This window comes from Rhinolophus sinicus, linkage group LG07 (genome assembly GCF_036562045.2).
Source record: "Rhinolophus sinicus isolate RSC01 linkage group LG07, ASM3656204v1, whole genome shotgun sequence".
Classification (NCBI taxonomy): domain Eukaryota; kingdom Metazoa; phylum Chordata; class Mammalia; order Chiroptera; family Rhinolophidae; genus Rhinolophus; species Rhinolophus sinicus.
Window position 1 is genome coordinate 78,575,604 of NC_133757.1, and position 26,718 is coordinate 78,602,321.

General features: G+C 59.2%; 3 protein-coding genes across 13 annotated transcripts; 1 reads left to right on the plus strand and 2 right to left on the minus strand.

Annotated features, from left to right (window-relative positions):
- Positions 1-1,508: 1,508 nt before the first annotated feature.
- On the minus strand, positions 1,509-13,339 carry TMEM59L (transmembrane protein 59 like). Of its 4 annotated transcripts, none has more exons than XM_074337842.1 (9): positions 13,014-13,339; positions 6,451-6,714; positions 5,415-5,571; positions 5,241-5,332; positions 3,915-4,067; positions 3,210-3,312; positions 2,619-2,736; positions 2,406-2,523; positions 1,509-2,154 (listed from the first exon to the last, which is right to left on the minus strand). In XM_074337842.1, exons 2-9 carry the CDS (start codon positions 6,610-6,612, stop codon positions 2,026-2,028), a joined length of 1,032 nt encoding a protein of 343 aa, XP_074193943.1. In that variant the 5' UTR covers positions 6,613-6,714; positions 13,014-13,339; the 3' UTR covers positions 1,509-2,025. The 4 variants fall into 4 exon arrangements, with proteins under 4 accessions (XP_074193943.1, XP_019592318.1, XP_019592319.1 ...); XM_019736759.2 differs by lacking the exon at positions 13,014-13,339 and adding an exon at positions 11,605-11,924; XM_019736760.2 differs by lacking the exon at positions 13,014-13,339 and having other exon boundaries at positions 3,915-3,980; positions 6,451-6,713.
- Positions 12,547-26,368, plus strand: CRLF1 (cytokine receptor like factor 1). 6 transcript variants are annotated; one of them, XM_074337841.1, is made up of 9 exons: positions 12,547-12,795; positions 17,494-17,775; positions 18,099-18,228; positions 18,402-18,571; positions 19,523-19,680; positions 19,762-19,930; positions 21,726-21,913; positions 22,008-22,050; positions 26,055-26,368. In XM_074337841.1, the coding sequence occupies exons 1-9, from the start codon at positions 12,684-12,686 to the stop codon at positions 26,219-26,221; spliced, it is 1,419 nt and encodes a 472-aa protein (XP_074193942.1). In that variant the 5' UTR covers positions 12,547-12,683; the 3' UTR covers positions 26,222-26,368. The 6 variants fall into 6 exon arrangements, with proteins under 6 accessions (XP_074193942.1, XP_074193939.1, XP_019592322.2 ...); XM_074337838.1 differs by having other exon boundaries at positions 12,583-12,795; positions 22,003-22,050; positions 26,055-26,253; XM_019736763.2 differs by lacking the exon at positions 26,055-26,368 and adding an exon at positions 22,513-22,833 and having other exon boundaries at positions 12,583-12,795.
- Positions 23,128-25,928, minus strand: REX1BD (required for excision 1-B domain containing). Of its 3 annotated transcripts, none has more exons than XM_019736764.2 (5): positions 25,680-25,928; positions 25,504-25,586; positions 25,005-25,209; positions 23,962-24,041; positions 23,128-23,355 (listed from the first exon to the last, which is right to left on the minus strand). In XM_019736764.2, exons 1-5 carry the CDS (start codon positions 25,779-25,781, stop codon positions 23,283-23,285), a joined length of 543 nt encoding a protein of 180 aa, XP_019592323.1. In that variant the 5' UTR covers positions 25,782-25,928; the 3' UTR covers positions 23,128-23,282. The 3 variants fall into 3 exon arrangements, with proteins under 3 accessions (XP_019592323.1, XP_074193945.1, XP_019592325.1); XM_074337844.1 differs by having other exon boundaries at positions 25,005-25,267; positions 25,680-25,818; XM_019736766.2 differs by having other exon boundaries at positions 25,005-25,267; positions 25,504-25,726.
- Positions 26,369-26,718: the final 350 nt, after the last annotated feature.

A 26,718-nucleotide genomic window follows, 5' to 3' on the forward strand; every position in this document is an offset into this window, starting at 1 on the left:
GGGTCCCTTCCCGCTGGGCTGAGCAGTTCCAGTAGCCATTTCAAATGACAGTGAGGATATTCGCACATCATTGTGGTTGAGCCTAATCCCACTGATTTGTACACTTAAAAACTGGTTAAAATGGCAAATTTTATGTGGAATGCATATTTTACCACCACAAAAAAAAAGGAAAAACCTTACATATACACCAACTCAAACTAAAGAAAATGAGAAACACAGTTCTTCAGTCACCTAGCCACATTGCAAGGGCTCTGTAACACCATGTGGATGGGCGTGGTGCAGACAGCCTGTTTCTGTCATCGCAGAAAGTTCTACTGGGCAGGGCTGGCCTGCCTCCACGTCTCATCTCTGTCCAGGTCTCATTTCCTGGCAATGTTCCCAGGGGTGGCCCTGAAACCCCAAGCCTGGCCCAGAATGACAACCAGGGGCCTGGATTGCCTTTTTGTTGAATCCTGATGCTCATGGTATCAGGCAGGGTCCTGGCAGCAGAAACCACTGAGAATGGACTATCCAAGAGTGTTGTAATGAAGGGACCCTTTGCAAAGGTGTGGACAGGGTTGGGTAACTGCCGTGGATGAGACAATATGGACGACAAGCAATAGTGTGGGAGCTGTTACCATATTCAGGCTGAAGGCTCACTTGGTGGAGCTGTGGCCTTGTGTTGGGGGACTCAGGGAAGGACAGTGCAGAGAGACCCCTGACTTCTCGCTGCCCCTTCTTCCCACCTCCTGCGAATCCTATCACCCTCCTCTCCCACAGCCCTGGCTGACTCTAGCAGGGCAGGGTGAAGAATGGAGGGGCCAATAACCAGCCCCATTCGGCTCCAACTCACCTTCCCCTACCCACCCACCCGTCACCCACAGGCCTCCATCAGGGCCTGGAAACATCCACCCCACTGACCACCATAACCCTCATCCCAAACTCTCCCCAGGAGAAGAGACTCCAGCCAGCCAGAAAACAAAAGCAGCCCCAGTTAACTAAACTAAAAGGGGACTCACTGGCAGGATCTTGGGAAGTCTGCAGAACGTACAAGAAGGATGGAGAGCCATGCCTGTGGCCTCCTCAGGGAAGGCTGCTCCTGCCCTGCTAGACTCCTCTCCAATGCGAAATGCAGGGAAAGAATGCCAAGGCTGAATGCCTTGGGCAGGGAAGGGGACAGGACCCAGAGACAGCGCCCTGAGACAGTCCCCAATGGGGCAGAGCTCTGTGCCCAAAAGAAAGGGAGATGGAAGCCAGGTGACTACAAAATTAACAAATGTCCTCTTCCATTTCACAGGAGGCACATGGGGCTGGAGGGGGCACTGACCCACAGGGACACCCTAGTTCTACGTGTGACGTGGGCTGGGCAACAGAGGTGCTGTCCTTCCAGGTGGCAGCTGGCTCACACACCTCGAGCCACGGGGAGTTCACAGAGCTTCCCCATCTTACAAAGGGCCTGGTGGGTAGAAGTCATGGCCACTCTCCCAAGGGCCGATGGGAAGATGAACAGAAGCAGACTTGGTCCAAGACACCTTTTATGTACATGGTTTATTCCTCCCAACCCCCGTGCTGCAATCCCAGCCGCAGCATGGAGCTGCCCACTGCCTCTTCCCACAGGGGCCTCTTCCCACAGGGGCCTCCTCCCATGGGGCTGGATCTCCAGAGGTGGGGTGGGGAAAAAGAGGAGAGCCTGAGCACAAGGCAGCTCCCCTGCAGCCTCAGCCCCCTCCCAGAGGGAAGCGAAGAGGAAAGAGCAAGGCGGCACAGAACTGGGGTTCAAATACTCAAGAAGCTACACGATAGAAGACAAAAAGTAGCACGCTCCAGGGAAAGAGGGGCCAGGGAGGAACCAAGGTCAGATCCTGCCCCCCAGTGGGGGGCATGGTGACCCCAGGACCCAGAGGGTTGAGAGATGGAACCAGGGAGAGAGAAGAATTTGGGGGTGCAGGGGCCCAAGGATGGTCCCACCCTGGCCTGGACCCCTGGGTGCAGGGAGATGAGGATAGAGGAGCCCTTGCGCTTGGCAGTGCTCGGGTGGAGAGACGCCTACAGCTTGGTCAGGTCCAACTTCAGCATGTAGGGTGGGGGGCTGTCTCCATAGGCGTGGGACGGGGGAGGGTACACCGACCAGTCTGGCTCTACCATGAAGCCCTTGTGTTGCTCCAGGGTCAGGGGCTGCAAGGGAGGTATAGGGAGGGCAGGTTACTGAGCCCCCACCCTGCAAGGCTCCTTCGCACCCCTGATCTCAGGTCACCCCAACTAAGGGGGGGCTTTTCCCCCATTACACAAGGGAGTGAAGAAACTTGCCCAAGGTCACACAGCAAGTCAGGGGGCCTTGCTTCCACGGAGAGGGGGTAGCCCCATCCAGAAAAAGGGAGCAGCTCTCCCCCACCCCTCCTCCAGGCCTGCCCACTGACCCAGCCCACCTGGAACTTGAGGTGCTGGCCAGGCGCAGTCACCAGGGTGGAGCAGCTCAGCCACAGCATCACCAGCACGGAGAGGAAAAGGCAGCAGGCCAGGATCCAGCGAGGAAGCCCTGAGCGCCTGCCCAACATGACATGTATGTTCAGCAGCCCTAGTGGGGTCCGCGATGCCCTCCGCTCCTGCCCCACCCCCACCCCCAGGGTCCTGCCACCCACCGAGACATGCAACTGAGGAAGTCACTGTCCTGCAGCTCATCAGACTCCATCTTGGCCTTGCTGCTGGTCTTGACTCGGATCTTGGCCTTCCGCACCTTGTCCAAGGGGCCTAGAGGGTCTGAGACACAGGTTGTTCTGCAGTGGCCACCACGCCTTCCGCAAGAGGCCACAGAAGCCATGGAGAGGAGAAAGGGGGCCAAGACCTGGGACAATGGGGCATTGAGTCCTGGAACAGATCAGAACCCTGGGAAATGGACCATGGAACCCTGGGAGAGGGACCATGGAACCCTGGGAGAGGGACCATGGAACCCTGGGAGAGGGACCACAGAACCCTGGAAACGGACCAAGGAACCTTGGGAGATGGATCATGGAACCCTGGAAGGACCATGGAACCCTGGGAGAGGGATCATAGAACCCTGGAAACGGACCAAGGAACCCTGGGAGATGGATCATGGAACCCTAGGAGCCAGACCATGAAATTCCAGGAGTTGAGACAGAAATCCCAATCCTAGAGGATTCATTTGCCAGAAGGACTCCTTATGGCAGTGGAACCACCTGTGAAAGGAACATGGGTCTAAGCCCAGACCTTACCCACGTGCACCTCCAAGGCCTCAGGATGGGATCCCCGCCAAATCACCTCCACTCGCTGCAGACGGGCCCCCTCGTGCCCCAGGCTCTCTATCACAGGCTGGGTCTGGGCCGAGAACAAGACAGCACAGAGAAGCCCTTTAGAAAGGCACCACCTTGGCCCTGGGAAGCACCACTCTGTGCCCCACATGAGCTACATTGTCCCATGCCCAGCTGGCACCTAGTTCTGCTGGATGCAGGAAGGGCAATCGCCTGTGGAGCTGTGGGCCATGACATCAGGGATGCTGTTCCCTGCAGTTGTGGGCCCCTCAATTTGTCTTGACCCCAACCTCCAATCTCTGAAGTAAGAACATGATCCAGGCCAAGACAACAGAATCACAGGGATTGGAAGAGTGGTGGTCACATGACCCAGACAGGGCCAATCAGAGTGAATCCCAGCTTAGTTAAAACTCCAGAGAAGTTGTACTTTTAGAGCCTTAGGCATCCACCCTGCTATCAGAAGGAAACTGCTTGCCTGGGAAAAAAGCCACCACAAAGAAAGCAGAATCAGGCTAGAGTGAGACACTGAACCCCTGGATCCAGCTGTGCCTGCAGCTTACTTGATCACCTGTGGACTTTGCATCCCATGAGCCAAGAATGAATGTATCCCACTTTCTTACCCTGATCACCCACCCACCACTCTGGTGTGGCCCCTGACAGACCCCTCACCTGGAACACCACCACCTTCCCATTGTCAGTCTGCAGGTAGTATGTCCAGGTGGAGGAGACGAAGCCCTGGGCCGAGTTGACAAGGTCATTGCAGAGGGTAGAGAACAAGTCCAGAAGCGAGAGAGCCCCACTTGGAGCTTCCAGGACCTTTCTCTGCCGAGGGGAAGCCCAAGGCATGGAATGTGACTAACGTAGGACATTGACTGATGGCAGGGGAGCTGGGTGAGTCCACTGTGATCAGAATTCCCTAAGTGGTTTGGGGCAATAGAGCTTCATAACAGGAACACAGACCTCAGTACCTCACTTGGCTGGCTCTGTGCCCTCGGGGAAATGGACTGCCCTCTCTGAGCCCTAAAATGGGAATGATTCTCTTCCCTCATGGGGTTGCTATGAGATTTCAACTAGACAATAGCACAGCACAAGTGCCTAATATATAGTAGCTGCTGTTATTAAAAATTTCGCCATTATTATTTTTCTTTTTTTGATGGCATCAGGAGAGAACTCAGAATAGGAAGGAATGATTGTGGCTCTATGTTTTTATGAACAATGAAAGCCTAGAAAGGATGGAGGAAAATGGGGGAAGAGGGGAAAGGGCTTTCTGGGGAATCCTAGCCCATGGGTCTCTCGCTGTGATGAATTATTTCCTATGCCTCAGTTTCCCCTGATGCAGCATTACCTAGACTCACTCATGACTATGACAGGTGAGTAGTTATTATTTCTCCCCAGTTTGGCGGGGAGAGGGGCAGTATGTGTATGCTTGGGAGGTTGCTCCTCTCTGAACCTTCACTCTGAGCCCCCCAGATGACAGTGGCCACCTGTTCGTTACAAGGAAAGTGCTTAGACCAGCACCTGGCATGCAGTAGATGCTCAATAAAGTCAGCTCTGGCACCACTGAAGATGAGTGAGGTGAGGATTGGTCATAAGTCCTGGTGGCACTGGCTTCAGATGCACAGCTCTAACTGTGTGATCTTGGGCAACTGCTTTGTGGGCATGACACAGGGGTGACACACTGCCCCTGGTGCCTCCAGGCAGCATGAGAAATTTGGGACAGGCTGAGGTCAGGCCTGGACCAGGAGAAATGCTTGCTAAACAATAGCTGTTTTCTGTTATTTACTTTTTGCAAGGTGGCAGGGTGGGGTGGGGTAACTTCCCATCTCACTAAGATGACAACTGAGGCTTGAGAAGTGACATGCTCAACTGAGAACACCCAGTAGGCCCAGAACGGAACAGAGAGCGTGGGAGACTCTGGATATTCCTGCAGATTTGGGGGAGGAGGGTTGAAAGGAGGGGATAGGAGTCCAGGGCCACAGGTGGGAGGGAGCCCACCTTCTGCTCAGACTCCGGCTCAGGGTTCTGGCTCCAGCAGCCCTCACTGCAGGCCTGCTGCTCTGTCTCCTTCATGTAGGCCTCCACGCAGGCTGCAGGGGCAGGAGGAAGTCACTAGCGGCAGCCCTTCGCAGGCCACCTCTCCCCAACCAGGCCCACCTGGCCAGCACTCACCTGCTTCACACTCAGCCTGTGTGGCATTGGGTTTGGAGCTCCTGGCCACAAACCGACAGATGGAGAAGAGGCGGCAGCCTCGCTCACAAGCACTGATGAAGACAGCCCTGTCATACTCATTCTGGGACTTGGAGGAGGCGGCCTGCTTGAGCTCCTCCTGGGAGGGGGGACAAGGGGCTCAGACCAGGGAGAGGGGCAGGAGGAGGTGAGCACTGAAAGCATTCAGGGGAGGAGGTAGAAGATTTGGTTCCCCTCCCCCACATCTAGGAAGACTGGGAGGAGACTAAGAATATTAGTGGCAGCTCTTAGCTCTGAGGACAGAGGGCTTAAGAAGGGGGTTGAACGATGGAGGCTGCTGGGTTTGGGCAATGGTTAGAAAACTGGGCAAGACAGAGGGAAATGGGCTTCCTAAGCCTCCAGGGAGGAGGGAGGAGATTGAGGGGAATTCTCAGGCCTGAGGAAGGAGGGGGCACTCAGAGGAGGCTTGTCACCTTTCAGCCCTGGGAAAATTACGATCTAGCTGGGGGCGAAGGGGTTAGGATAAGAGTGGGGCTGGTAGCTGGGAGGGTGTAAAGGAGGATATGTAAGTTGCTTGGGTGGGGGAAGGAGGATGGGAACGTCAGGCCTGAGGGAGGTGGGGGTTGGGCACCCCACCGCTCTTGCGCAGCAGAGTGTAGCCAGAGCCCGCCAGGTGGCATTAGGGTCCTCAGTCCTCACCCCACTCCAAGCTTGGAGGGACCCCCAAACCCCGCATTCATCGGAGGACCCGCACCCCAATATCCTCTCCCACAGCAGGGACCACTAACCCCTCCCCCATGGGAGGAACATCGCCATCCCCATCGGAGGCACCCAAACGCCCGTGCTTGCCGCCATCGAAGGGACCCCAGCCTTTTGCCCATCAGAAGGACCCATCGCCATGGAAAAAACACTCCCCATTTCCGACCCCTTCCCCCTCCTAGGAACCCTTGTCTCCCGCTCCCAACCGAGGGGCCCGCATCCTCAACCGGTCTTCGGGCTGGCGCCGCATGCGCGTCACCTGCGAAGGCTGCGGGCTAGGGTAGCGGTCACGGCACCGCAGCTGGCAGCTCTGCGTGTCCCCGAGCTGTGGGGCGAAAGGGTCGCGGACGGGAGGCGCGGGCGTGCCGGGCGGAGGCTGCAGCATCAGCAGGAGGAACGGCAGCAGAGCCACGGGAGCCATAGCCGGGCGGGACGCGAGGGGCGCGGGACGCCGGCTCCCGCAAGCGCGGAGGATGCGGCGGCAGCGAGGACCAGACCGCTGACGTCACCCGAGCGAGGCAGCCTGGGAAGGAGGGGGCGGGAGATGCGGCGAAAGGGCGGGGCAGCGGCGCTGCGGCACTGTCTGGGTGCCGGCAGGTGGATGGCGGCCCCCGCCGACAGTCTTATCTCGGGAGTGCCCTGACACCTCCCTTGTATCCACTGGCGAGGGCGTAGCAGCCTGAGCTAGGGGCCAAAAGGAAACAGTGATGAGATGGGAGGGCGGTCTATTATCCAGGGTATCAGGGAGGGCCTCCCGCTGAAGGCTGCGTTTGAGCTGGCCATACCGGAGGGCAATCGAGGCGGAAAGAATAGCGGGGGCCCTGAAGCAGGGAGGAGGTTGTGCGAAAGGAGGTGGGAGGGCGGTGAGGCTGGAGCCCAGCCAGACGGTGGAGATAAGAGGGTCGGGAAGATCGCAGGGCTGGATCGGCCAAAGCCTTGGGAAGGTCTCTAGCATCATCTCCTTTGATACCCAAATGGGGGGGCGGTAACTTGTGTGCAGTTTGCCACCTTTAAGAAGCTCTCCCAGCCGCTCCAGGACTCCCCCAGCCTCGCCTTTCTCTGGCCCGAACCTAATCCACATACCTGGGGAATCAGGCCCTTGCTCCCCGCGACTGAGTGGAGCTGAGTGAGAGGGGGCATAGAGGTACAGCAGGAGTGGTGGATGCTGCTAAAATGTCTAATTCTCATGGGAAAACTTGGGACAAACGGACACGTCTAGTTTCCATAACTGCCACTCCCCCAAGGTGACAGATTGTGGCCCCGTGAATCGCGGGTTAGGAGGTCACCCGAGCCTCTTCCATCAGGCATGGGAGTGGGGGCGCCCTTCTAAACCTGGGTCACCTGCAAATATGACCCCTCTCCCTGGCGTGGCCCGCACAGGTGCCTGCGGAGGCCGCACTGCCGCCCGTGCGTCTTCAGTCTACGCTCCGCCCCTGCAGACGGGGCGGCAGCTACTTGGGGTCGGGGGGTCAGAGGGCGCCGCAGGTTCCGGCCGGGGAGGAGGGGAAGGCGTGGGGGGGTGGCTGGCGCACCCCTCCCTACCCGGGACGGCTGCACCGCTTTCATCTCCGCGGCCTCAGCCGGCCCCCACGTGGCTTAATCAGGCGCGGCTGTGCCTGGCGGACCCCGAACATCTGGATCCCGACGCGCCCCTCCCCCGCCCCGCCCCTCCCAGGCTAAGCCACGGCGACCCTGCGGCGAGAGCCTTCAGCCGAGGTTTGCACGAGTGCGGGGAAACCCCGCGTCTAACCCGCCGCTCGACAGGCCCCCGCTTCGGGAAACAGCCTTTGGTTACGACCAGTACTGTCCCCCATTTCACAGGTGGGAAACCTAGGCCCCAAGACCCCTGGGAAGAGCTAGGATTCAAGCCTACACATGTCAGTTCCAGAGCCCCACGCGCTTAAGCCTTCCACAATTACCGTCCTGCATTCATCCCAAACAAAACACATCCCAGGCATTTTCTTGCAAAAACCCTATAAGGAAGTACTGGTAGCATTTTCCCATTTACTATGAAGAAACTGAGGCTCATGGTAGCCAAGAGGGTCCGTCCAGGTGACAAACGTGAGAAGCAGAGGCAAGCAAACTGCAGGGGGAGGGGCGTCGGGTATAAGAGGCGTCGCTTAGAGCGCAACAGGAAGTAAGGACACCCCCAGTCCTTCTGCAGAGGGTAAACTGAGGCAGGAGGGCTTGGACCGCTGGCTTAGGTCTCCGGAGAGAAGGAATGAGAGAGTTTGATTGCCTCCCACCCACCCCCCCTTTCCGCTTCACTAGGTGGCTGGGGGCGGGAGCGGAAGGAGGACTTGACCCCGGCCCCCCAGGTGAGCCCCCGCGCCCCTCCTGCGGTTCCCGAGGGAGCAGGTCCAGGTGAGGGGCGGGAGGGCCGGCGGGCGGCCAGGGTCGGGTTTCAGGAAATCCGCCGACATTCCTTCGGGGCTTAAGAGGGAAAGTTAACTCGGCGCCGCCCCTCGCCCCCCCCACTTCCTACCCCCCGGGGCGGCCCGGCCGGGGGCGGCAGGCGGGGGCCCTGTGGCCGGCCAGGGCGTGAATCAGCCGCCGGCTCTGCGTCCGAGAAGGGGCAGCCGAGGTCAGAGCGGGTATCGGACAAACGCCCTTTGTCCCCTGCCGCCCTCACCACGACCCCAATGACCCCCATCCCCAAGCCGGGTACAGGCTGGGAAGAAGGCACGGCCCAGTGGCGCCGGTGCTTGCGCCGGTGGGGAGGGAGGGAAAAGAGGCACAGCGGTCTGCCCCCCCCAAATGCCAGCGCCTCCTGGACCTCAGACATCGAGGTTCTCCAGGGTGCAGAGCGTGGGGAACCTGGGCCTCCATGGCTCAGAGCACACTGACGGGGATCTGGACTTAAGCAGCTCTGTGCTTCTGGGACCCGCACCTCCAATGCCTGTAACCCAGGCATCCCAGCTCCCCAGACTCAGCCTCCCCGGTGGAAATGATAAGGCCCCACCCACCATCTTGTACACACAGGTCCTGACCCTATTTCTGCCCTCCAACCCTGGGTCCAGGTCCAGAACATCACTGTTGCTGATACTTGGGAATACTGGCCTGGAACACAAGGCAGCTAATTTCATGCTGAGCCTTGAGCACCAGGATCGCACGTGGGAGAAGCAGCCCTGTGCCCTCCTCATTCCCAATGGCTCTGGGGCCTTATGGGGCCCTGAAGGTGCGGTAACCACCGCCTCCGCCCAGTGCCCCCTCAGTGCACCGGAATGACGCTTGGAGCTGGAGCTGGAGGGTCACTCCCAACCTAATCCTTATGTGCAGAGGGTGCAAGACTACAGAGGAGCCCTTCTCCCAGCCCATGTGGGGCCCTCCCTCAATCTGCCCCCTTAATACATTCCCAGCTGCCTTCAAGGACTTGGGTCAATATTTGCTAGAAGTTCCATCAATGCTGGTTCCTCTTCCTGTGCAAAGAGGTGGTGTGACTGGGAAAAAATGGGTTAAGCCACAGAGGTACCAAGGGCAAGGAAGGGTGTCAGATCTCTTCTTAAAGTCAAAGGTATGGGGTCAAGGTCACCCAGAGAACAGAGAGCACACTCCAGGGTGGGGCTGGACAGAACCAGGAAATCCAAAGGATCCAGACATACTCTTTTACAAGTAAGGACCAGAGAGGGGTTAGCTACTGGATGGGTCACACAGCATGCCAGGGGCATAGGCTTGGCAGCATGATTCGCTGGGACTGAGTTTTCTTGCTGCTTGGAGGGACTGAGAATTCTATCTTTTCATTTTGCAAATGTTCACTGACCTCTTCTCCCATCACGCTTGCTTAGCCCACTGTGGGGTCCTCATGGCTTTCAGGGTGTTCACAGTCTAAAGGAAATAAGTCGCTGGAGAAGGATGTTTGAAGAGCTGTATTGCAAAGACCATTTCAAAAGGGAAAGGGGATAGAGAGTGACTGGGAAAGGTAGGGAGCCCCTCTGAGAGTATGCACTTGACCTGTGACCTGATGGAAGAGAAGGCGCTAACTGGAGGAAGATTTGGGGGCATTGCATCCGTGCAGTGGGAACAGCAAATGTAGAAAGAACCTGCTTGGTTGGTGTGTTTGGGAAAACGGGGCTGGAGTGGAGTGAAGGAGAGGAAGGGGAAGAAGAGGGTGGAGAAGAGGAGGGGAGAAGTGTGGCAGGGCAGAGGAGACCAGCTTCACTTCTTTTAAAATCTCCCTCTCTGCCTGCTGTGCAGAAAGGGGCAAGAGGATTACGGAGAAGCCTGGGAGGAGGCCGGTTGGCACCCCAGAGGGAGGTGGTGGGACCTGGACCCTAATGGGGTGGGGAGAAGAGGTCAGAATAGCAGGATGGGGCTGTGTTTTGGAATCAGAGCCAAAAGGATTTGCTGATGGATGTGACATGGGGGATATGCAAGGAGAGAGTTGTCACGCACGCCTCCAGGTCTCTGGCCTGAGCACCTGGGTGGATGGGGGAGCGTTTTGCCAAGATCCGGAGATGACTGGGGGAGGAACAGAGATTGGGGGAAAATATCAAGATTTTGCTCCAGAAGGCTGAGTGAAGTCCTCTAAGGAGGGAGTCAAATGTTGAAGGGCAGGGTTTGTGGGGAACCGGGTTGGTACATATCCAGGATACAATTCCAGCCAAGAACTGCCACCTGCACTTCACTCTCTGGACCACCTGGCAGGTGAGACTATGACCCCATTTTTCAAAAGTGGCAAACTGAGGCCTCTGCTCCGAAAGCATGTGCCCCCAGTGCTCAGCACTATGCTAAGCGCTGAGACTGTGGAATCTGTTGCTGCACCGCATCTTCCCACAGAAACCTTTAAGCTGGCTGGGAGTTGCCCACTGTGCAGAGGGGGAAACTGAGGCAGAGGCCTGGCTGGCCCCAGGAAAGGGCAGTGAACCCTATCCGGCTTTAAGCCGCCCCCCCCACCCCATCCAAAGTCCAGATTGGGGAGTTGCGCATAGCCCCCAGGACCCCATCCTCCAATCCTCTTTTCTGTCACTTTGGGGTCTGAGTAGCAGGGGCGGAAGGCAGCTTTGAGCAAACAAGGTGGGGCTCCTGAAACTCCCTCAGACATTTTTACCCACCTTGGCTGGTTAGAGACATGAATGAGGGGTCCAAGCCTCTAAGGGAACCCCCAGAAGCTCCGGAGAGTTAGAGACCTTCCCCTGTCAAGGCACGCGGCTGGGGGCGGGGCTTCGACTCAAACCGCGGGCCGGGCGGGAACTCTCATTTCAGGCACCCCTCCACCGCGGCCTTGGAGGCCAAGAACCCTTTTATCTTGGGCGCACGGATCGGCTAGGAACAGGGAGGAGGGTGATGAGGTGTCCGGGCTGGAAGGGGGTCCCAAAACCCAAGCAATGGCCAAAGATAATAACACGGAGAAGGGTCCCTGCGCAAAAATAGTAAGACGAGCTATGCGTCGCTGCCGGCTGCCGGCGTTAGTTACCTGGAGTCGGCGGGCGGCGGCCGCCGAAGCGATTACTCACTGCGTGGCGCACCCCACCCGCGGGCCGCTGAGCGGATTTTTCCGTGGGGGGTGTCAGTGAGTCCAGGGGGGGCTCTTTCACGCTTTCGTTCTGGGCATCTCTCCTGCCCACCGGCGGGATCCGCGCAGGCCCCGGTCCTCGTTCCCTCGGGGACCCATTTCCCCCGTCTGCCCACGAGGGAGCTCCCTCCTGAGGCCCCCGGGCGCTCTGAGGAACCTCAGCCCCATCCTGCGCTAGAGGGACAGCTGAGCCATGGTGAGGGCTGGGGACTCCGTGCTTCCAGCTTTTTTTCCGTCTTCCCTCCATCAAAGCCTGGGCGGGAGGCTGCCCGCGGAGGACGGAGGAGAGGGGGATGCAGTGGGAGAGGGGCAGTTGGGCCGACACCGGTGGGATCCGCGCACCGAGGGAGTGGGGCGGGTAGGGGGCGACTTTCAGGCCCCTGGGGAGGAAGGGGGGATGGATGTGGGAGCAGGCGGGGTTCGAGGACTCCGGCGTTCAGTGGGGGGGGGGGCCATAGCTGGGGTGGGGGCAGACAGAAAATGGGGGGGGGGGTAGAGGGCCAGGGCTGAGAGCCGCAGGGGACAGGGCCGAGAACAGAGTGTAGGATAGTGGGTGGAAGTATGGAAACTGGGTTGGGGGCGCCAAGTCCCAGATTGGGGGTGGGAAGCCTGTGGCTGGCTGAGTTCGAATGGGATATTGCAGGCCGGTAGGGGTTGAGTTGGGGGTTCTGGGCCGCGGGACAGGGCTCGCGCGGTGCGCGGCGGGGCGGAGGCCGGACGGGTGGGGCGCGCGGTGCCCGCGGGCGGGCGGGCGGCGGGGAGGCCGGTGCGGGGCCCGTGGCCCCCAGGGCCGGGCCGGGGCGGGGCCGGGCGGGGCCAGCAGCGTATTAGCTCCTTGTCAATTCGGCTGCTCAGACTTGCTCCGGCCTCCGCGCCCGCGCCCAGCGACGTGCGGGTTCCCCAGCCCGCGCTCTCCTGCGCCCCGCGCCGCTGCCGCAGCCGCCACCGCCGCCCGCCGCGCCCCCGGCAGCGCCGGCCCCATGCCGGCCGGCCGCCTGGGCCCGGCCGCCCAATCCGCGCGGCGGCCGCCGCCGCTGCTGCCCCTACTGCTGCTCTGCGTCCTCGGGGCGCCGCGAGCCGGATCAGGAGCCCGTAAGTACCCGGCGCCCTGCTCCCCCCTTCCCGCCTGGGCGGAGAGCGTGCGCCCTGGGGGCAGCCGCGGGGGGAGGGGGCGCAGGCGCCACCTGGACGGCCCGGGAACAAAGGAAGGCGCCCCCCGCACGGCCCTCGGGGCGTCGTCACCTGCGGGGCGCACGACGCTGCAATTCCCCGGCAGGAGGGTCCAGCTTCCGTGCCCGAGGCCTTCTTACCTGGGCCGCCGAGCCAAGGACGCCCGGTCCGGCCCCCCAGACGTTGGGGGGCCGCGGCCTGGGGTCCTTTGCACGCAGGGACTCGGAGGGCGCACGCGACAGCGTCCGCGGACTCCGAGCCGCGGTGACCGCGGGGCACCTTTCGCGGGCGGGGGCGCACGCGGTAGGCGCGCTGGGTGCGGGCCTTGATCGGGCCCCCCTCCCGGAGGAGGGATGAGCCCCGCGAGAAAGGCGGGGCGGGAGGGGGGACGCTCTGGCCGCCTGGCGCGCGGCCCGGGGTCCCCGGGGACGCGCCTCTCCGCGGGCCGGCGCCGCCGCCCTCCCCCAGCGGGACCCTGCGCTGGGGGTGCGCGGAGTCCCCAGCACCCGGAACGCTCAGAACCGTTCCCTGCGGGCTGGGCCAGGCTGGAGCTTCCAACGAGAGAAATCTTTGTGAGTCCGTGGGTGAAAGAGAGAGGAAGTGGGAGCCAACTAGTCTGGGCACCGGGGGCCCAGCCTTGGGGGGTGGGCGGGAACCCACAGCCCAACAGGCTAAGACCCCGGCACCATCAGGAGCTCCTAGCTCCGGGCACACTCTGCCCCCGACCCCATGCACATCCATGCCAGGACACGGTCTCCACATCCAGACCGCTCTGGGACACACCCAGAGACACACAAAGACACACACTGGCTTGTGGCCCGTCACCCTCACCCTCAGACGCGTGCACACTGCATCCCAGATGCACATTCGCACACCATTGGGGCACACACACATTCCATCCCTGGTACACACACTTTTGTGGTCACACACTCATTCCTCAGGGGAGACAACACAGGAGCACACACGCAGGCACAGCCTGCCCTGGACACTCACAATCACTCCAGACCACGTCCAGGCACACAGGTTGCCCAAACCTGCACACACTGCTGCCTAGGTCACCCCACACTGCACAGAGCTATCTGCAGGCTCCCTGCAATGCTCTTCCAAAAAGGGCAGGGTCTGGGCACCCCCTAGGGGCATTTGCTGAAAACCCAGCTTGCCCAGGGTGCCTGGGCTGGTGAGGGGCTGCCCCGCCCCGGCCCCAGGGTCCCTGACAATTCTGCAAGGCAGTGGGCAGTGCCTGTGAGTGCCACCGTTTGAGGCAGGCTTTGTTTCCCAGCCTGTAGAGCAGCAGGGAAGGTGGTAGTGGGGCGGGTGGGGGGGGGACTGTTGTGCGTGTGTTTTTTCCTTTAAGGGGGAAGAAATTAAATAAAAGATTCTCACACCTCGGCAATATGTTTCTACTTACGGTGTGTCTTAGCACCTGACCAGCAGGCGGGTGGGTCGTAAAGTGTCTGCAGGTACCAGTGGGATGGGAGATGGGAACCCCTGTGGGGACCCTGGGATGGAGGCCACCCTCCTGTGTTGTTTGCAGAGAATCTCACACTTTTCCCTTTTAAAACACATGGTGTTCCTTTTTAATAACAGCAGTGGCTCCAGATTGGGAAAGGGGGGAGGAAAATCTTTTAAAGGCCCCAGCTCTGTGGGAAAGGCAGGAAGGCAGGGGTGAGAATGGGGGGTGTCCAAAAGCCTAGCCCAGGGATCTGCTTTGGGGAGCCTTCTAGGAGGCTCCCCCAATCAGACCAAGGGCCCCCCAACCTCAGGGGGCTGTTCCCAGCTGCTTCGTCTGGCTGGAATGTGCATCCTGGTCCCCAGTGCCTTGGTGCATTGTTTGGGGAAGTCTGGAGGGAGTGCGGAGCCAGCCGGGACCCCAGAGCTGGGAGGGGCTGTAATCCTAACAGTTCCTAGGCACGATGGACCTCATGATCTCATCTCATTAGTCTCCCCAGCAGGTAGAATATATTTTCCTCCCATTTTATGGAAGAGGAAACTGAGAATAAGAGAGGGGACGCCAATTGCCCAGGTGGTCCCGCTGAGTTTGGCACCCATATTCCAAGAGGAGAAGGCCTCCCTCTGACCTTTCCTGCCAGAGCTTGGTTGGGGGTGGGGAGACTGGCCTATCCAGGCCCGCCTGGCCTTGCCCTCTCCCCCCATCCCCCGCCCAGCCCAGGAGGGCAGCTGCAGCTGCTGGCAAGTGGGCAACACCAGACCAGGCCAGGCGGGTGTGACAGAGGGGCAGTGCCCCCCAGCCAGGACCCCCCAGAAAGCCCATTCCTGACTAGGCTGTGACAATGGGTGGGGGATGCAGGAGGGATATGACCCATCCCCCAAGGGTTGGGAATGGGCCTGGGGTCTGGGCAGGCCTGGCAGTGCCTCCCACCCTGCTGGGGGGAGCCCAGGCAGGAAACGGTGGGTGGGCCGGGGCAGAGATGCTGGCAAGCCCGTGTTCTTGCCGGAGGAATTCCGAATTAGCGAGCGGCTGGCTGCCTGGGACCTCCAGGGCGGCCCCCTGGCCCCCCGCCCCTGGCCGCTCCCGCCTCTTCTGCTCTGGCCCGCTCAGCCGGCTCCTTCGCACGGATGCTGAGACCTCCGGAGAGTCCTGGGCCAAGCCTCAAACGCAACTGTGATCCCAGGCTCCAGCAAGACATGGCCCTCAAGCCAAATTTGCCCCGGAAAATCATCAGGGTCAGCCCTTGGAACCGTGTCCACCCCACCTCGCCCATCTGGGGCAGTGAAGGCCATCACAAGGCAGTCGTTGGCATTCAGGGGGCCTTCCAGGGGGCCAGGATCACCCTGTCCTTGGCTGACATCTCAGGGAAGCTGGGCTGCTTCTGCCTCTCTGCCCCCCTGCAGTCCCTTACAGCTGCCTGGGGAACCTTTTAAAATGTAAATCCCTCCTCTTTTCAGAACCCTGGAATAACTTCTCCCTGCCAGTCAGGCCCCTGCTGACCTCCAAGACCTCATTTACTACTATTCCTGCCACAGGACTTTTGCACTTGCTGCTGCCACTGCCTAGATTCTTTATCATATATAATTTCATGGCCACTTGTTTCACTTTATTCAGGTCTCAGCAGAGATGCCACTGCCGCAGACAGGCCTCCTGGGCCATTGAGCCGACACTACTGACTCGTGCTTTACTTTCTCCCTATTTATATTCTTAGATATATTTATTTGTTCTTTTTCCTGCTGCTTTCTTGGATTCAAGGCCCACTAGGGCAGGAATCTTGGGTATCTTGGTGACCATGTTGTCCCCAGCTGCTGGCACTGTAGGCTCAGTGAATGAAGGATTGAACAAGTGAGTGAATGAATCCCCACAACTGCTCTTAAAGGGAGAAGCTCCCTCCCAGAGGCTCAGAGAAGTAAAGTGACTGAACCAGACTTCCACAGTGAACTAGGGGCATTCGAATCCAGGTCAGCTGGCTTAAAGGTCACATAGAGTTGTCCTGACAATATTTTTACCCCTCTCAAACAACCGCGTGTGGTTGATACCATGACACACACTTCCCAGATAAGGTGACTGAGACTCAGGGAGGCGTGTCAGGGGCTTGGACTGTGAATACCCTCCCCTTTATGTGGGCCTTGGTTTCCCTGTGAGTAAAATGGGCTTTCTCAGGTTCTCATCTCCAGAAAGGGGAACCCTGTGCTGTCCCAACAGTCAGCAGGAGGGGAGGCATCGACCACGGTGTCCCCGAGGACCCTTTGCCCAGCACCCAACTCACACAACTCAGTTTAGCAGTTTAGGAAGTTACTTCCCAGAGTCTGATCACCATCATGGCCCTGGGGAGCGGGAACTTTCTTGTTCTCATTTTGCAGATTAAAAAAACTGTCAAGGGACAGCAACGTCCCTTTGATAGGAGTTGGGGGCCTAGAGCTTGCCCCAGCCACCTTCCATTCTGGCACAGAGTAGGACTTTGGAGAGTGACAAATCTGGGTTTGAATAATGTGCCCTTCCCTCAATCAGTGACCTTGGGCACGGGACTTCATCTCTCAGAGCCTTGTTTTTTTTTCATCCATAAAATGAGCAGGATTCTCATAGGGAATACTCCCACAGAAACACCTACTGTGTGCAAGGTCCTGCGGTTATGAGAGCAAGAACTCACAATCCTTTGTTTTTTTAACTTTGTTTTATTTATTTAAGTGTGTTTTTCCAGGACCCATCAGCTCCAAGTCAAGTAGTTGTTTCAATCTAGTTGTGGAGGGCGCAGCCCACAAGTGGCCCATGTGGGGATCGAACCTGGCGCAGTTGGTTAGCACTGCGCTCTAACTGAGCTAACCAGCTGTCCCCAGAACTCACAATCTTCTATTTCCAATTGCCAAAAATAAAATGAAATTAAAAAGAAAAAAGCAGAGTGGAGGGTTTGTCAGAATTATGTGCAAAGCTAGAGTGACTTAGATGTGAGTGGGTGTTTCTGCCTGAGGTTTGTAACAACTCAGAGCCTTGAGCAGGTCAGTGATGAAGTGCATGGAAGGAACTAACAACCTCAGTTTCCTTGTCTGTGAAATGGGGACAATAGTAAAGTGCTCCTTTGTAGGACTGCCATGAGTCCTGGAGGTCCTAGCATGGTGAAGGCTCAGGGCAGCTCTATCCCAGACTTGACAGGCACTCTTCTCTGACCCCAGACACAGCTGTGATCAGTCCCCAGGACCCCACGCTCCTCATCGGCTCCTCCCTGCAGGCCACGTGCTCAGTGCACGGGGACCAGCCGGGCCCCACAGCTGAGGGCCTCTACTGGACTCTCAACGGGCGCCGCCTGCCCCCTGAGCTCTCCCGCGTGCTCAACACCTCCACCCTGGCCCTCGCCCTGGCCAATCTCAACGGATCCAGGCAGCAGTCGGGGGACAACCTCGTGTGCCACGCCCGTGATGGCAGCATCCTGGCTGGCTCTTGCCTCTATGTTGGCCGTAAGTGGCTCCCAGGACGCTCAGAGGTAGCTCTTGGGAGCAGAATCTCCTTCTGGAGAGGGGCAGGAATCATGGGCTCTCTGGCTCAGGGCTGGACAGTGGGCACACACAGTAGCGTGGGTTGAGAGGTATGGGCCTCTGGGGTGGAAATGAGAGCCTGGAGACCCCTCCCCAACCATCTCCAAGAGAGTCCATGAAGGGGTCATGCCAACATCCACCCCGTTCATCCTCCTTCCACTCTAAGGTGGGGGCCAGCTGGAAGCCAGCAGCTCCTCCACCTGCCCATGGCCAGTCCAGACCTCAGCCCTTGCACCCCTCCCCAGTGCCGCCAGAGAAACCCTTCAACATCAGTTGCTGGTCCAAGAACATGAAGGACCTGACATGCCGCTGGACACCGGGGGCCCATGGGGAGACCTTTCTCCACACCAACTACTCCCTGAAGTACAAGCTGAGGTTGGTGGTGGCCTTTGGTGACATGTGTCCCAGCCTGGCTGTGTGTGACCTTTGCCAGGCCTGCTCATCCTCTCCGAGCCTGGTGTCCTGTTTGTACTCTGGGGCCACCCTGGTGAGGTCTGAGGCCCTGAAGAGACCCTCATGTGTCCTCCTCCTCCCTCCTGCCCCTGCAGGTGGTATGGGCAGGACAACACATGTGAGGAGTACCACACTGTGGGACCCCACTCCTGCCACATCCCCAAGGACCTAGCCCTCTTTACGCCTTACGAGATCTGGGTAGAAGCTACCAACCGACTGGGCTCAGCCCGCTCAGATGTGCTCACACTGGATATCCTGGATGTGGGTGAGCCCCCCCAGGGGGATCCTGTCGCCCCCCCCCCCAAGCCCAGCCATGGCTGCATCTCTGGGTCCAACCCTGCTGGTTGGGGTGGGGAGTACCCATCAGTCCCCAGTCCCCCAAAGCAGCCAAGATACCCCCACTCTTTGGAGAACACCTGGCTTGGCTCCCTCCCCTTGGCAGCCCAGGTGTGCGGGAGGGGGCCCCCTAAGGGAGCTGGGAGGGGGCGCCCAGGTCGGAGGCGCCCCAGGAAGCCACAAACTGTAGCTGGGGGGGCAGTGTGCAGGCAGGAGGCAGGAAATGGATGATCTGCAGCAGAATTGGGCCTAATCTAATTAGGGTGTTGCTCAGCCCGGAGCAGGCCTGTGCCTTAACCCTTTCAGCCCCTCAGCAAGGCCTCAAGGGGGGAGAGCCCATTCTCCCTGCTTAACACAGGGCTCCCAGAAGGATCCCTGGATGTCTCCAGGCTTGTAGCCACCCCCACCCCCTGCTTCCTGCTTCACTTCCTTAAGTCCCAAAGCTGCGGTAGGCTTGTTCTCAGCTTCAGTTGTCCCTCTGCATCCAGCAAGGCTGTCCTCCTGAGGACTTTTGTAAAGCTGGAAGGAGTGGAGGTGGATGGTGATGGCCCCCTGGCCTCCTGGGCATAATAATAATAATAATATCATAGGCCAGGCAGTTTCTACTTTTACAGAGTTCCCTGAAGATAGGATTATGTTTCTCCTGTCACAGATAATAATGGTGATAACAGCTAACATTAATTGAGTGCTTCTAGGCGCTGAGTGTTTCCCGAATATTGTCTAATGTAATCCACCCGGCCTCCAGGGGGACCGAGGGAGGGGGGAGAACGGAAGCAGGTGCCATCTAAGCCATGTGCTCTGGGATTTGAACCCAGACAGGGGCCAGCCAGGTCGGAGGAGCCCCTGACTAAGCCCTGCCCTGCCCCACCCCGCCCCGCAGTGACCACTGATCCCCCGCCGGACGTACATGTGAGCCGTGTTGGGGGACTTGAGGACCAGCTGAGCGTGCGCTGGGTTTCCCCGCCGGCCCTCAAGGACTTCCTCTTCCAAGCCAAGTACCAGATCCGCTACCGCGTGGAGGATAGCGTGGATTGGAAGGTGTCTGCCCCCACCCGGCCCGGCCCTGGTCTGGTCCCTGCCTGGCCTCTGACCCTGTCTGTCCCTACCCTTGCCGCCCAGGTGGTGGACGACGTGAGCAACCAGACCTCATGTCGCCTGGCGGGCCTGAAGCCGGGCACTGTATACTTCGTGCAAGTGCGCTGCAACCCCTTTGGCATCTACGGCTCCAAGAAGGCAGGGATCTGGAGTGAGTGGAGCCACCCCACGGCCGCCTCCACCCCCCGCAGTGGTGAGCACCCCAACAGGTTTGGATGGGCTGGGGACCACCCCAAACCAGCCTGGGCTTCTGTTTTCTTGTTTAGTGAGGTCTCAAACTGGTGTTCCCCCTAGTGGGCTGAGTGTGGCCCCCTGGATCTGTTTTCTTTGGCCTGTCATTTGAAAAAAAACAAAACAAAAAACACTTTGATCTACTTGCAGACATTTAAAACAGGAAGTTTTAACACAAATATCCTAGATTCCCTAGAAAAATTGTCTAGAAAATGTAACAAGACACACACAGCCAGCATTGCTCCACAGCCCCCACGCGGGGTCCTCTCTCTCCAGTTGTCCCATTCCCAACTGACCTGTTTCACCCACCTATACTCCCTCCCTAGCCCCTTGGGGCAAGTGAGTTTGAGACCCTTGTTTCCAAGGCTGATGGGTTGCCAACTCTCCCTCTGATGGGCCTCAGTTTCCCCTTCTGATCCAGGTGGCGGATGGGGATGATCAGGGGCCTGGGTCTGACTCTCCTTGCCACTTGGGGTTCCTCTGAGACCACGGATCTCCATTCTCTTCTTTGTGAAATGATATGAAATCTGTTACTTGAAATGTCTGGCCTCAGCTTCCCCATCTGGAAAGTGGGGATGATAATGACTTTTACATTATTGTACATGTGAGATGAGATAACCCATGGAAAGTGCCCTCATGGTGAGCGCCAATTAAGTCTCCCTTCCCCTGCCCCCCCATAGTTTCACCCCAAGGTAGGCCCCCTTTTCTCAGGTGAGGGCATTGAGGCCCCAGGAGGTTCTGGAAGCCTCGAAGGTCACATAGGGTTCTGAATTCAGTTTGCTGGAAGTCCAGGCCCACGCTGGTGGGACGATGGGGAAATCAAGGCCCAGAGAGGGTCCTAGAGCAAGGGAGGGGCAGAGCCCAGCTCCAGCCAGCTTCCCAGCCCCATCGTGGGCCCCTCCAGGTTCAGGGGTGGGCGGGAGCTAGCATGACCGGGAGGGGCCTGAGCCTTGGCCCCTGCTTGTGCCCAGCACCTGTGATTCTTGCACGGGAGCCAGCAGGCGGCTGCGTCCGCAGAGGAGGCTGGGGAGGCCAGCAGGGGCGGCAGGGGCCGGGCTGTGCCAGGGCCTGTCAGCGGGTCCCTCGCGTTATTTATGACGTGAGGCCGATGTCCTTATCCGCCGGACTGTTTGGGGCTGGCTGCATCCAGCAGCTGGACAGACAGGCAGGCTTCCCACCTGGCCCTCCCAGCCCATTCCCCTTACCATTGGCTCGTGCTCCCAGGGCCTGTCTGCTCTGAAGTCTCTGTCACTCTCTTCCCCTCTGTCTGTGTCTTTCTGCCTTTCTTGGTTTCTGTGTCCCTACATCCCAGGCTCTCTGCCCTCCCAACTCCATCCCTCTGAATTTCCTTGGCTCTCCCCAGTGTCTTTGACCCTGCATTTCCTGCCTCTCCTCCCCATCGCTCAGTCTCTGCCTCTGCATTTCTCTCGCTTTCTCTGCCCCTTACTCTCTCTGCCTCTCATCCCTTTGGCCTTGGCCTCTCACCTTCTTCCCGACCCCCTTCCATTCACACCTGGCTCAGGCCACAGGAATCGGATTCCTGAAGATGTGGAGGAGGAGCCCTTTCCTTCCCCTATCCCCCACCTCTTCGGGTGCAGCTGGGCTGCTGGGCTGGGCGGTGGGGAGGACCGGGTCCCGAGGAAATGGGAGGGAGGTGCCCGAGGGGAACAAGGTTCGCCGCGCGGGGACCCTCCTTCCGCTGCCCGCGCGCGCCCTCTGCCGGGTGCGCCCTGACACTGCCGCTCCGCCCCCATCAGAGCGCCCGGGCCCGGGCGGCGGGGCGTGCGAGCCGCGGGGCGGAGAGCCGAGCTCGGGGCCCGTGCGGCGCGAGCTCAAGCAGTTCCTGGGCTGGCTCAAGAAGCACGCGTACTGCTCGAACCTCAGTTTCCGCCTGTACGACCAGTGGCGAGCGTGGATGCAGAAGTCGCATAAGACCCGCAACCAGGTAGGAAGGAGGGACCCGCGGGCGAGGGGTAAGGAGTGGGGTGGAGAGGTAGGTGCGCAGCCCCCGGACACCACCTCCTTCCTTCCAAGCACAGGACGAGGGGATCCTGCCCTCGGGCAGACGCGGCGCGGCGAGAGGTAAGGGGAGCCCAGGTGGGTGGGCGACAGGGAGACATGGGCCCTCCTGGTGGTCAGTAGGCCTTGGACCCCTCCCCCCAGCCTTGTTTTTTATCAGCAATTAGTTAGCACCTACTGTGTGCCTGGCCCTGTGGCTTTTAGCCCAGGAAGAGCACCCTACCCCTTGAAAATGTCCCAAGTAGAATATCATCCTCAGGAAAGAACATACTTGCCCAAGTTAGCATGTTTGAGCGCCTACTGCATACTGACCCTGTGCCAAGGGCTTTACCTGCAGGACACTTACTGGGACGGATATCCTTATTTCTCAGATGGGGAATCGAGGCACAGGGAGAGGCAGTATCCTGCCCAGTCACCCAGCTGAAAGTGGCCAGGCCAGGACCTGAATGGGGCCCTCCTCAGTTGCTCTGTGGTGCTGGCCCCTCCCAGGCACCCTGCTTAGCCTGGCTTCCCCTCTGCCTGCAGGTCCTGCCAGATAAGCTCTAGAGGCTGGGGCCACCCTCCCTGCTACGTGGAGACCCAGGGCTGCACCCAGACTGGGGCCACCTCTGTACCCTCACCTCAGGGTGCCCAAGCACCCTCAGCAGGAGCTGGAGCAGGTGCTCTGAGCTCTGATGTTCACAACATCTCTGGCCTCCATGTGAGGCCACCCTTGGGTGCACCCCAGTGGGAATGTGTGAGGGTCGGCCAAGCTGCCCAGAACCCTTGCCAGGGCCAAGAGGGGTCATTACTCCCCTCACCCAGGACCCCTCGAGTCTTTTTAAATAAACAAGCTATTTAGGTGCCCTGATTGTGTAGGTGAGTTTGGGGCTGCAGTGGCCAGGGGTGGGAATTGTAGGGGAGGCATGAGGACTTCTAATGACCCTTTGCGATTGAAATCCTCACCTCCCAGAATTTCAGACTCTTTCTCTCCAGGATCTGAAATATCTGGTTCTAAACTCCTTGGAGAGTGTGATTCAAAACACCAGAGTTTCTTCAGTTGGGGGGCGGGGGGCTGCCACCTTCCATCCCTGCCCCGGTGTGGCCCCCTCCCAGGCACATACACCCCAGCACCCCAGGATGTAGAGACAGTAGAGCAGCTGCAAATGAATAATTCTTTATTGTGGGAGGTGCAGAGACCTCGAGGAGGGTCAGCAGCCCAGTGGGACACAACCCCAGCCAGCTGGTAGTCAGGGCTGGGCTGGGCGCCACCTGCCCCATTTCCCATCTCTCTGTGTGTCCCTGGAGAGCTGCCATCACTCGACAAATTCTGCATCAAACCTGAGGTCCTGGAGAACCTCGCTGATGGCCTCCATGGTTTTAATTACCCTACGAGAATGGATAGGAACTATAAATAAAACCCAGATGGGGCGCATTAGCCTCCGCTGCGCAGCTCTGAGGGGACTGTGGCAAGCCTCGGGCCCTCCTGCCTGCTGCCAAACCTGCAGACAGCACTAGCAGTGGGGAGAACCACTTGGATGCTTGGGAGCAGGAGTGGTCCCGTAGGTCACAGTGGGCAGACAGAAATAAGACATCTTGGGTGGGTGTATGCCATCAGGAGGGTGTATACAGTATGACTGTGGCAGATGTTGAGGGGTTATGCATGTATGTGAGGGCAAAAATGTGCAGGTGTATATGCCTGGTGGAGCCTGGGTGACTGTGTCCAAGCTCCACATCCAGCCATGAGTGGGACTGGCATGTCTGAGATGCCCAGCTGTTCCGGAAACGCACAGCGAGTCTGGTGTGTAAACGGAGGAGGGTGTGTGCATGGGGGGAATATGTGCTATGTGTCTGAGAGTCACCAGATGTGGACTCCAGTGTGCACACCCTTAGGATTGTGTGCAGGTCTAAAGGGTCTGACGGTACCAGCCCTGGGGCACACCTGGCGCCATGTGCAAATCTAGCATGGCCAAGCCACTGGGAGGCAGCACTCACTTCATCTTCAGTTGGTGCGTCTGTAGGGTGTTCTCTTGTCCGGTCAGCTCTGGTGCCCCCATAAGTTGCAGCAGGGCCACCTGGTGCGGGTGGGTGGGGCAGTAGGGAGGATGTCACAGCGGGCAGAGGCCACCCCCTGCCCTCCCACACACATCAGGGAGGAAGAGATACCGGGAAAGGCAGTGCAGGGGTGGGGCTGTGGTGGGAGTCTGGAGGGCTGTGCTTTGCGAGGGGGGAGCCGAGGATTCATTTTAGAGACAATCTTGAGGGGTGAGAGATGGCAGGCCCGAGTCAGTGCCTGGGGCAGTGTGGGCGTGGCCGCACGTGGGCGAGGGAGTAGCAGTCAGCCCGGGATTGGTGGCAAGGGTGGAGTAACTGGAGCCTCATAGTCTCAGGCGCAGGGCAGGGCGTTAGAATCCCAGGGTGGAAGTGGTCCCAAATTTTAAGACTACGACGGGGATCTCAGAAGTGGGCGTGGCTTGAGGGTCCCAGTGTAGTGCGACGTGGGCTTGGCCTGGGAATAGTGTATCTCGGCCAGGATTGGCTGTAGGGGTAGAGTAGGCAGGACTGTGGAACCCTAGCGGAGGAGTAGGCAGAACCTAGGCAGGGTGTGTGTGTGTGTGTGTCACACAGAGGGAACGCGGCCTGAAACCCACGCCCCCCACTTACAGCGGGGTTGGGGACCGGACCTGAGGCATTAGGAAGAGCCAGAGGGGAGGAGCGTTGTGCGGGTGGGGGCGGGGCATCCTGGAAAGCATTGGGCTGAGGGCGGGGACCGGGATGGATGGACGGGTCCTGGAACTAAAAGCCTGGAATGAAAAGGAGCGGATAGGTGGGAACCAGGAGGCCAGAGAATCTCAAATTAAGCCTTAGTGGAAGATTGAGGTGGGGTAGCTAGAGGTGGGGCCTGGGGCTCCTGGGACGGGGTTGTGGGGGACCGGAATGTGACCATTTGCCCCAAAGGCGCAGAGTGGGCCGAGGAGGCCACCGCGGTAGAGACCAGGTTTTGGAGTAGGGAACAGCGACCGGGGGCGGGTCCTCACCGTGGCCAGGCGCGTCTGTTCCAGCTGCTGCAGGCTGCGCACGTGGCCCGCGAGCAGCGGCTGCGCTCTGGGCCCGGCCAACTCGGCCTCGACCGCCAGCACCTCCCGCGAGACGGCGGCGAAGGCCTGGGTCACCTCATGCACTTTGCTCCGGTAGCGCGGGAAGTCGTAGGGCGGGCCGCTACGCAGGTACTGGCGGTGGCCTCTGCGGCAGGTGGGGGTCCTGAGGCTACGCTCCCAGGTCCTGCACCCGCATCGGCCACCTAAAAGTCCCCCCAGGAAGTGTCCCTGGATCCCAGAGTGTGGAGGACGCTGATTCCTGCAGGGGAACCCGAGGTAGGCCCACCCGCTTGGGAAAAACAGGCGCCCCGCGGCGTGGGACGTCCGAAAGTGGGGACGCGCCCTGGGTCTCCCGGAAAGCTCCGCCCCCAGGCACGCCCACCTCCGGAACAGGCTAAAACACCCTGCGACCGCTGTTGGCCCATGTGCCCGTACTTACTCCTCCAGCCGGCGGAAGGCCTGCGCGCGTTCAGCCTGCAACTGGTGGATGCGCTGCACCAGCGCCTGTATCGGGGCATCTTTCTACGGAGCGGGGAGCACGGCTGGGGCTTGAAGCCCGCGCCCCAGAGAATGCGCCACCCGCCCCGCCCCCTTCCCGCTTGGTCCTGGGCTCACCCAGGGCCACGGCGGCTCCTCGAGCTCTGGGGCTCCTGTGGCTGCCTCTGCTTCGGGCGCGGTGTGGATCGCGGACTCAGCGGCAGCCTCGGCGGTGATCATGACTGCGCAGCCCCGGCCCCGCCGGGGAGCTGGTTGCTCCGCTGCTCCAGGCGCCCCCTGCAGTCCCGGAGGTCTCCGGACCCAAGCGTGTGGACGGCCAACCCGGAAACCTGAAGACCTGGAGATCCCGCCGAAGAGAAGGGGGGCTTCTCAGGTCCGACAACCACTCCCACCTCACCTTTCTACTTGTTCTCGCCCAGCGCCTTCCTCCTGTTGTTTGCCCTTGAATGATGTTTGGCTTTGGGTACAGCAAGGCTGTCTCTTGGTTTGTAGGTTTGTTTCTATGCGCTTATGTCAACATCGACTTCCTCTCATCCCTTCTCCAAATAAGGAAAACGGAGTCCGAGGTGCTATCTGTCATCTGCCACAAAGTTGTGACAAGAGCGGTTTTTCAACGCAGTTCGACATTGGACAGCTCTCTAGAACCCAACCGACTGTAGTACTCCTCAAAAATGGGCTGTATGAACACCTCAAAAATGACCTGAAAAGGGGTCAGGGATGAGGCTAACAGGGCCTCACGTAAGCGCAGAGGCAGTCTCTGAAGGCTTTCTGCTGGAAATACACTACCTAGCTTGAGCTGAGAACTTCCTTCTCCAGGGGTGGACATGGGAAAGAACAGGAAGATGGTGGTGGCCTGGCCTAGTGAGGGGGTCAGTTTGACAGGGATGAAACGAACTGATGAAGTGACTGAAACTCCAGCCTTTAGCTGGCACTGCAGGTCTCAGCTATTCCTAGGCATTGTGTAGGCCTGGGTTGTCACCTACGCCACACCCCAATTTTCCAGAAAAAGTATGGCCGTGTCAAGGGCAGTCCAGTGTACAACCCTCACCTGATGTGCAGTCTTAAAAATAAAACCACTGAGGCCTACCCCTTGGAGATCATTAGTCTCAGGTGAGGCCCAGTAATGTTTAAAATTCAGAACAGGTGTTTTATCCTT

What these genes read in the sequence shown, in the direction of transcription:
- TMEM59L (XM_074337842.1), bottom strand. Translation starts at nt 6,612, where the DNA reads ATGGCTCCCGTGGCTCTGCTGCCGTTCCTCCTGCTGATGCTGCAGCCT. An exon ending in CTAGCCCGCAGCCTTCGCAG is followed by an intron (nt 5,572 to 6,450) that starts GTGACGCGCATG and finishes CCCCCCTCCCAG; the next exon opens with GAGGAGCTCAAGCAGGCCGC. An exon ending in AGCCGGAGTCTGAGCAGAAG is followed by an intron (nt 4,068 to 5,240) that starts GTGGGCTCCCTC and finishes TCCCCTCGGCAG; the next exon opens with AGAAAGGTCCTGGAAGCTCC.
- CRLF1 (XM_074337841.1), top strand. Translation starts at nt 12,684, where the DNA reads ATGCCGGCCGGCCGCCTGGGCCCGGCCGCCCAATCCGCGCGGCGGCCG. An exon ending in GCGAGCCGGATCAGGAGCCC is followed by an intron (nt 12,796 to 17,493) that starts GTAAGTACCCGG and finishes CTCTGACCCCAG; the next exon opens with ACACAGCTGTGATCAGTCCC. An exon ending in CGCCTCCACCCCCCGCAGTG is followed by an intron (nt 19,931 to 21,725) that starts GTGAGCACCCCA and finishes CGCCCCCATCAG; the next exon opens with AGCGCCCGGGCCCGGGCGGC.
- REX1BD (XM_019736764.2), bottom strand. Translation starts at nt 25,781, where the DNA reads ATGATCACCGCCGAGGCTGCCGCTGAGTCCGCGATCCACACCGCGCCC. An exon ending in AGGAGCCGCCGTGGCCCTGG is followed by an intron (nt 25,587 to 25,679) that starts GTGAGCCCAGGA and finishes CCCGCTCCGTAG; the next exon opens with AAAGATGCCCCGATACAGGC. An exon ending in AACAGACGCGCCTGGCCACG is followed by an intron (nt 24,042 to 25,004) that starts GTGAGGACCCGC and finishes CACCCGCACCAG; the next exon opens with GTGGCCCTGCTGCAACTTAT.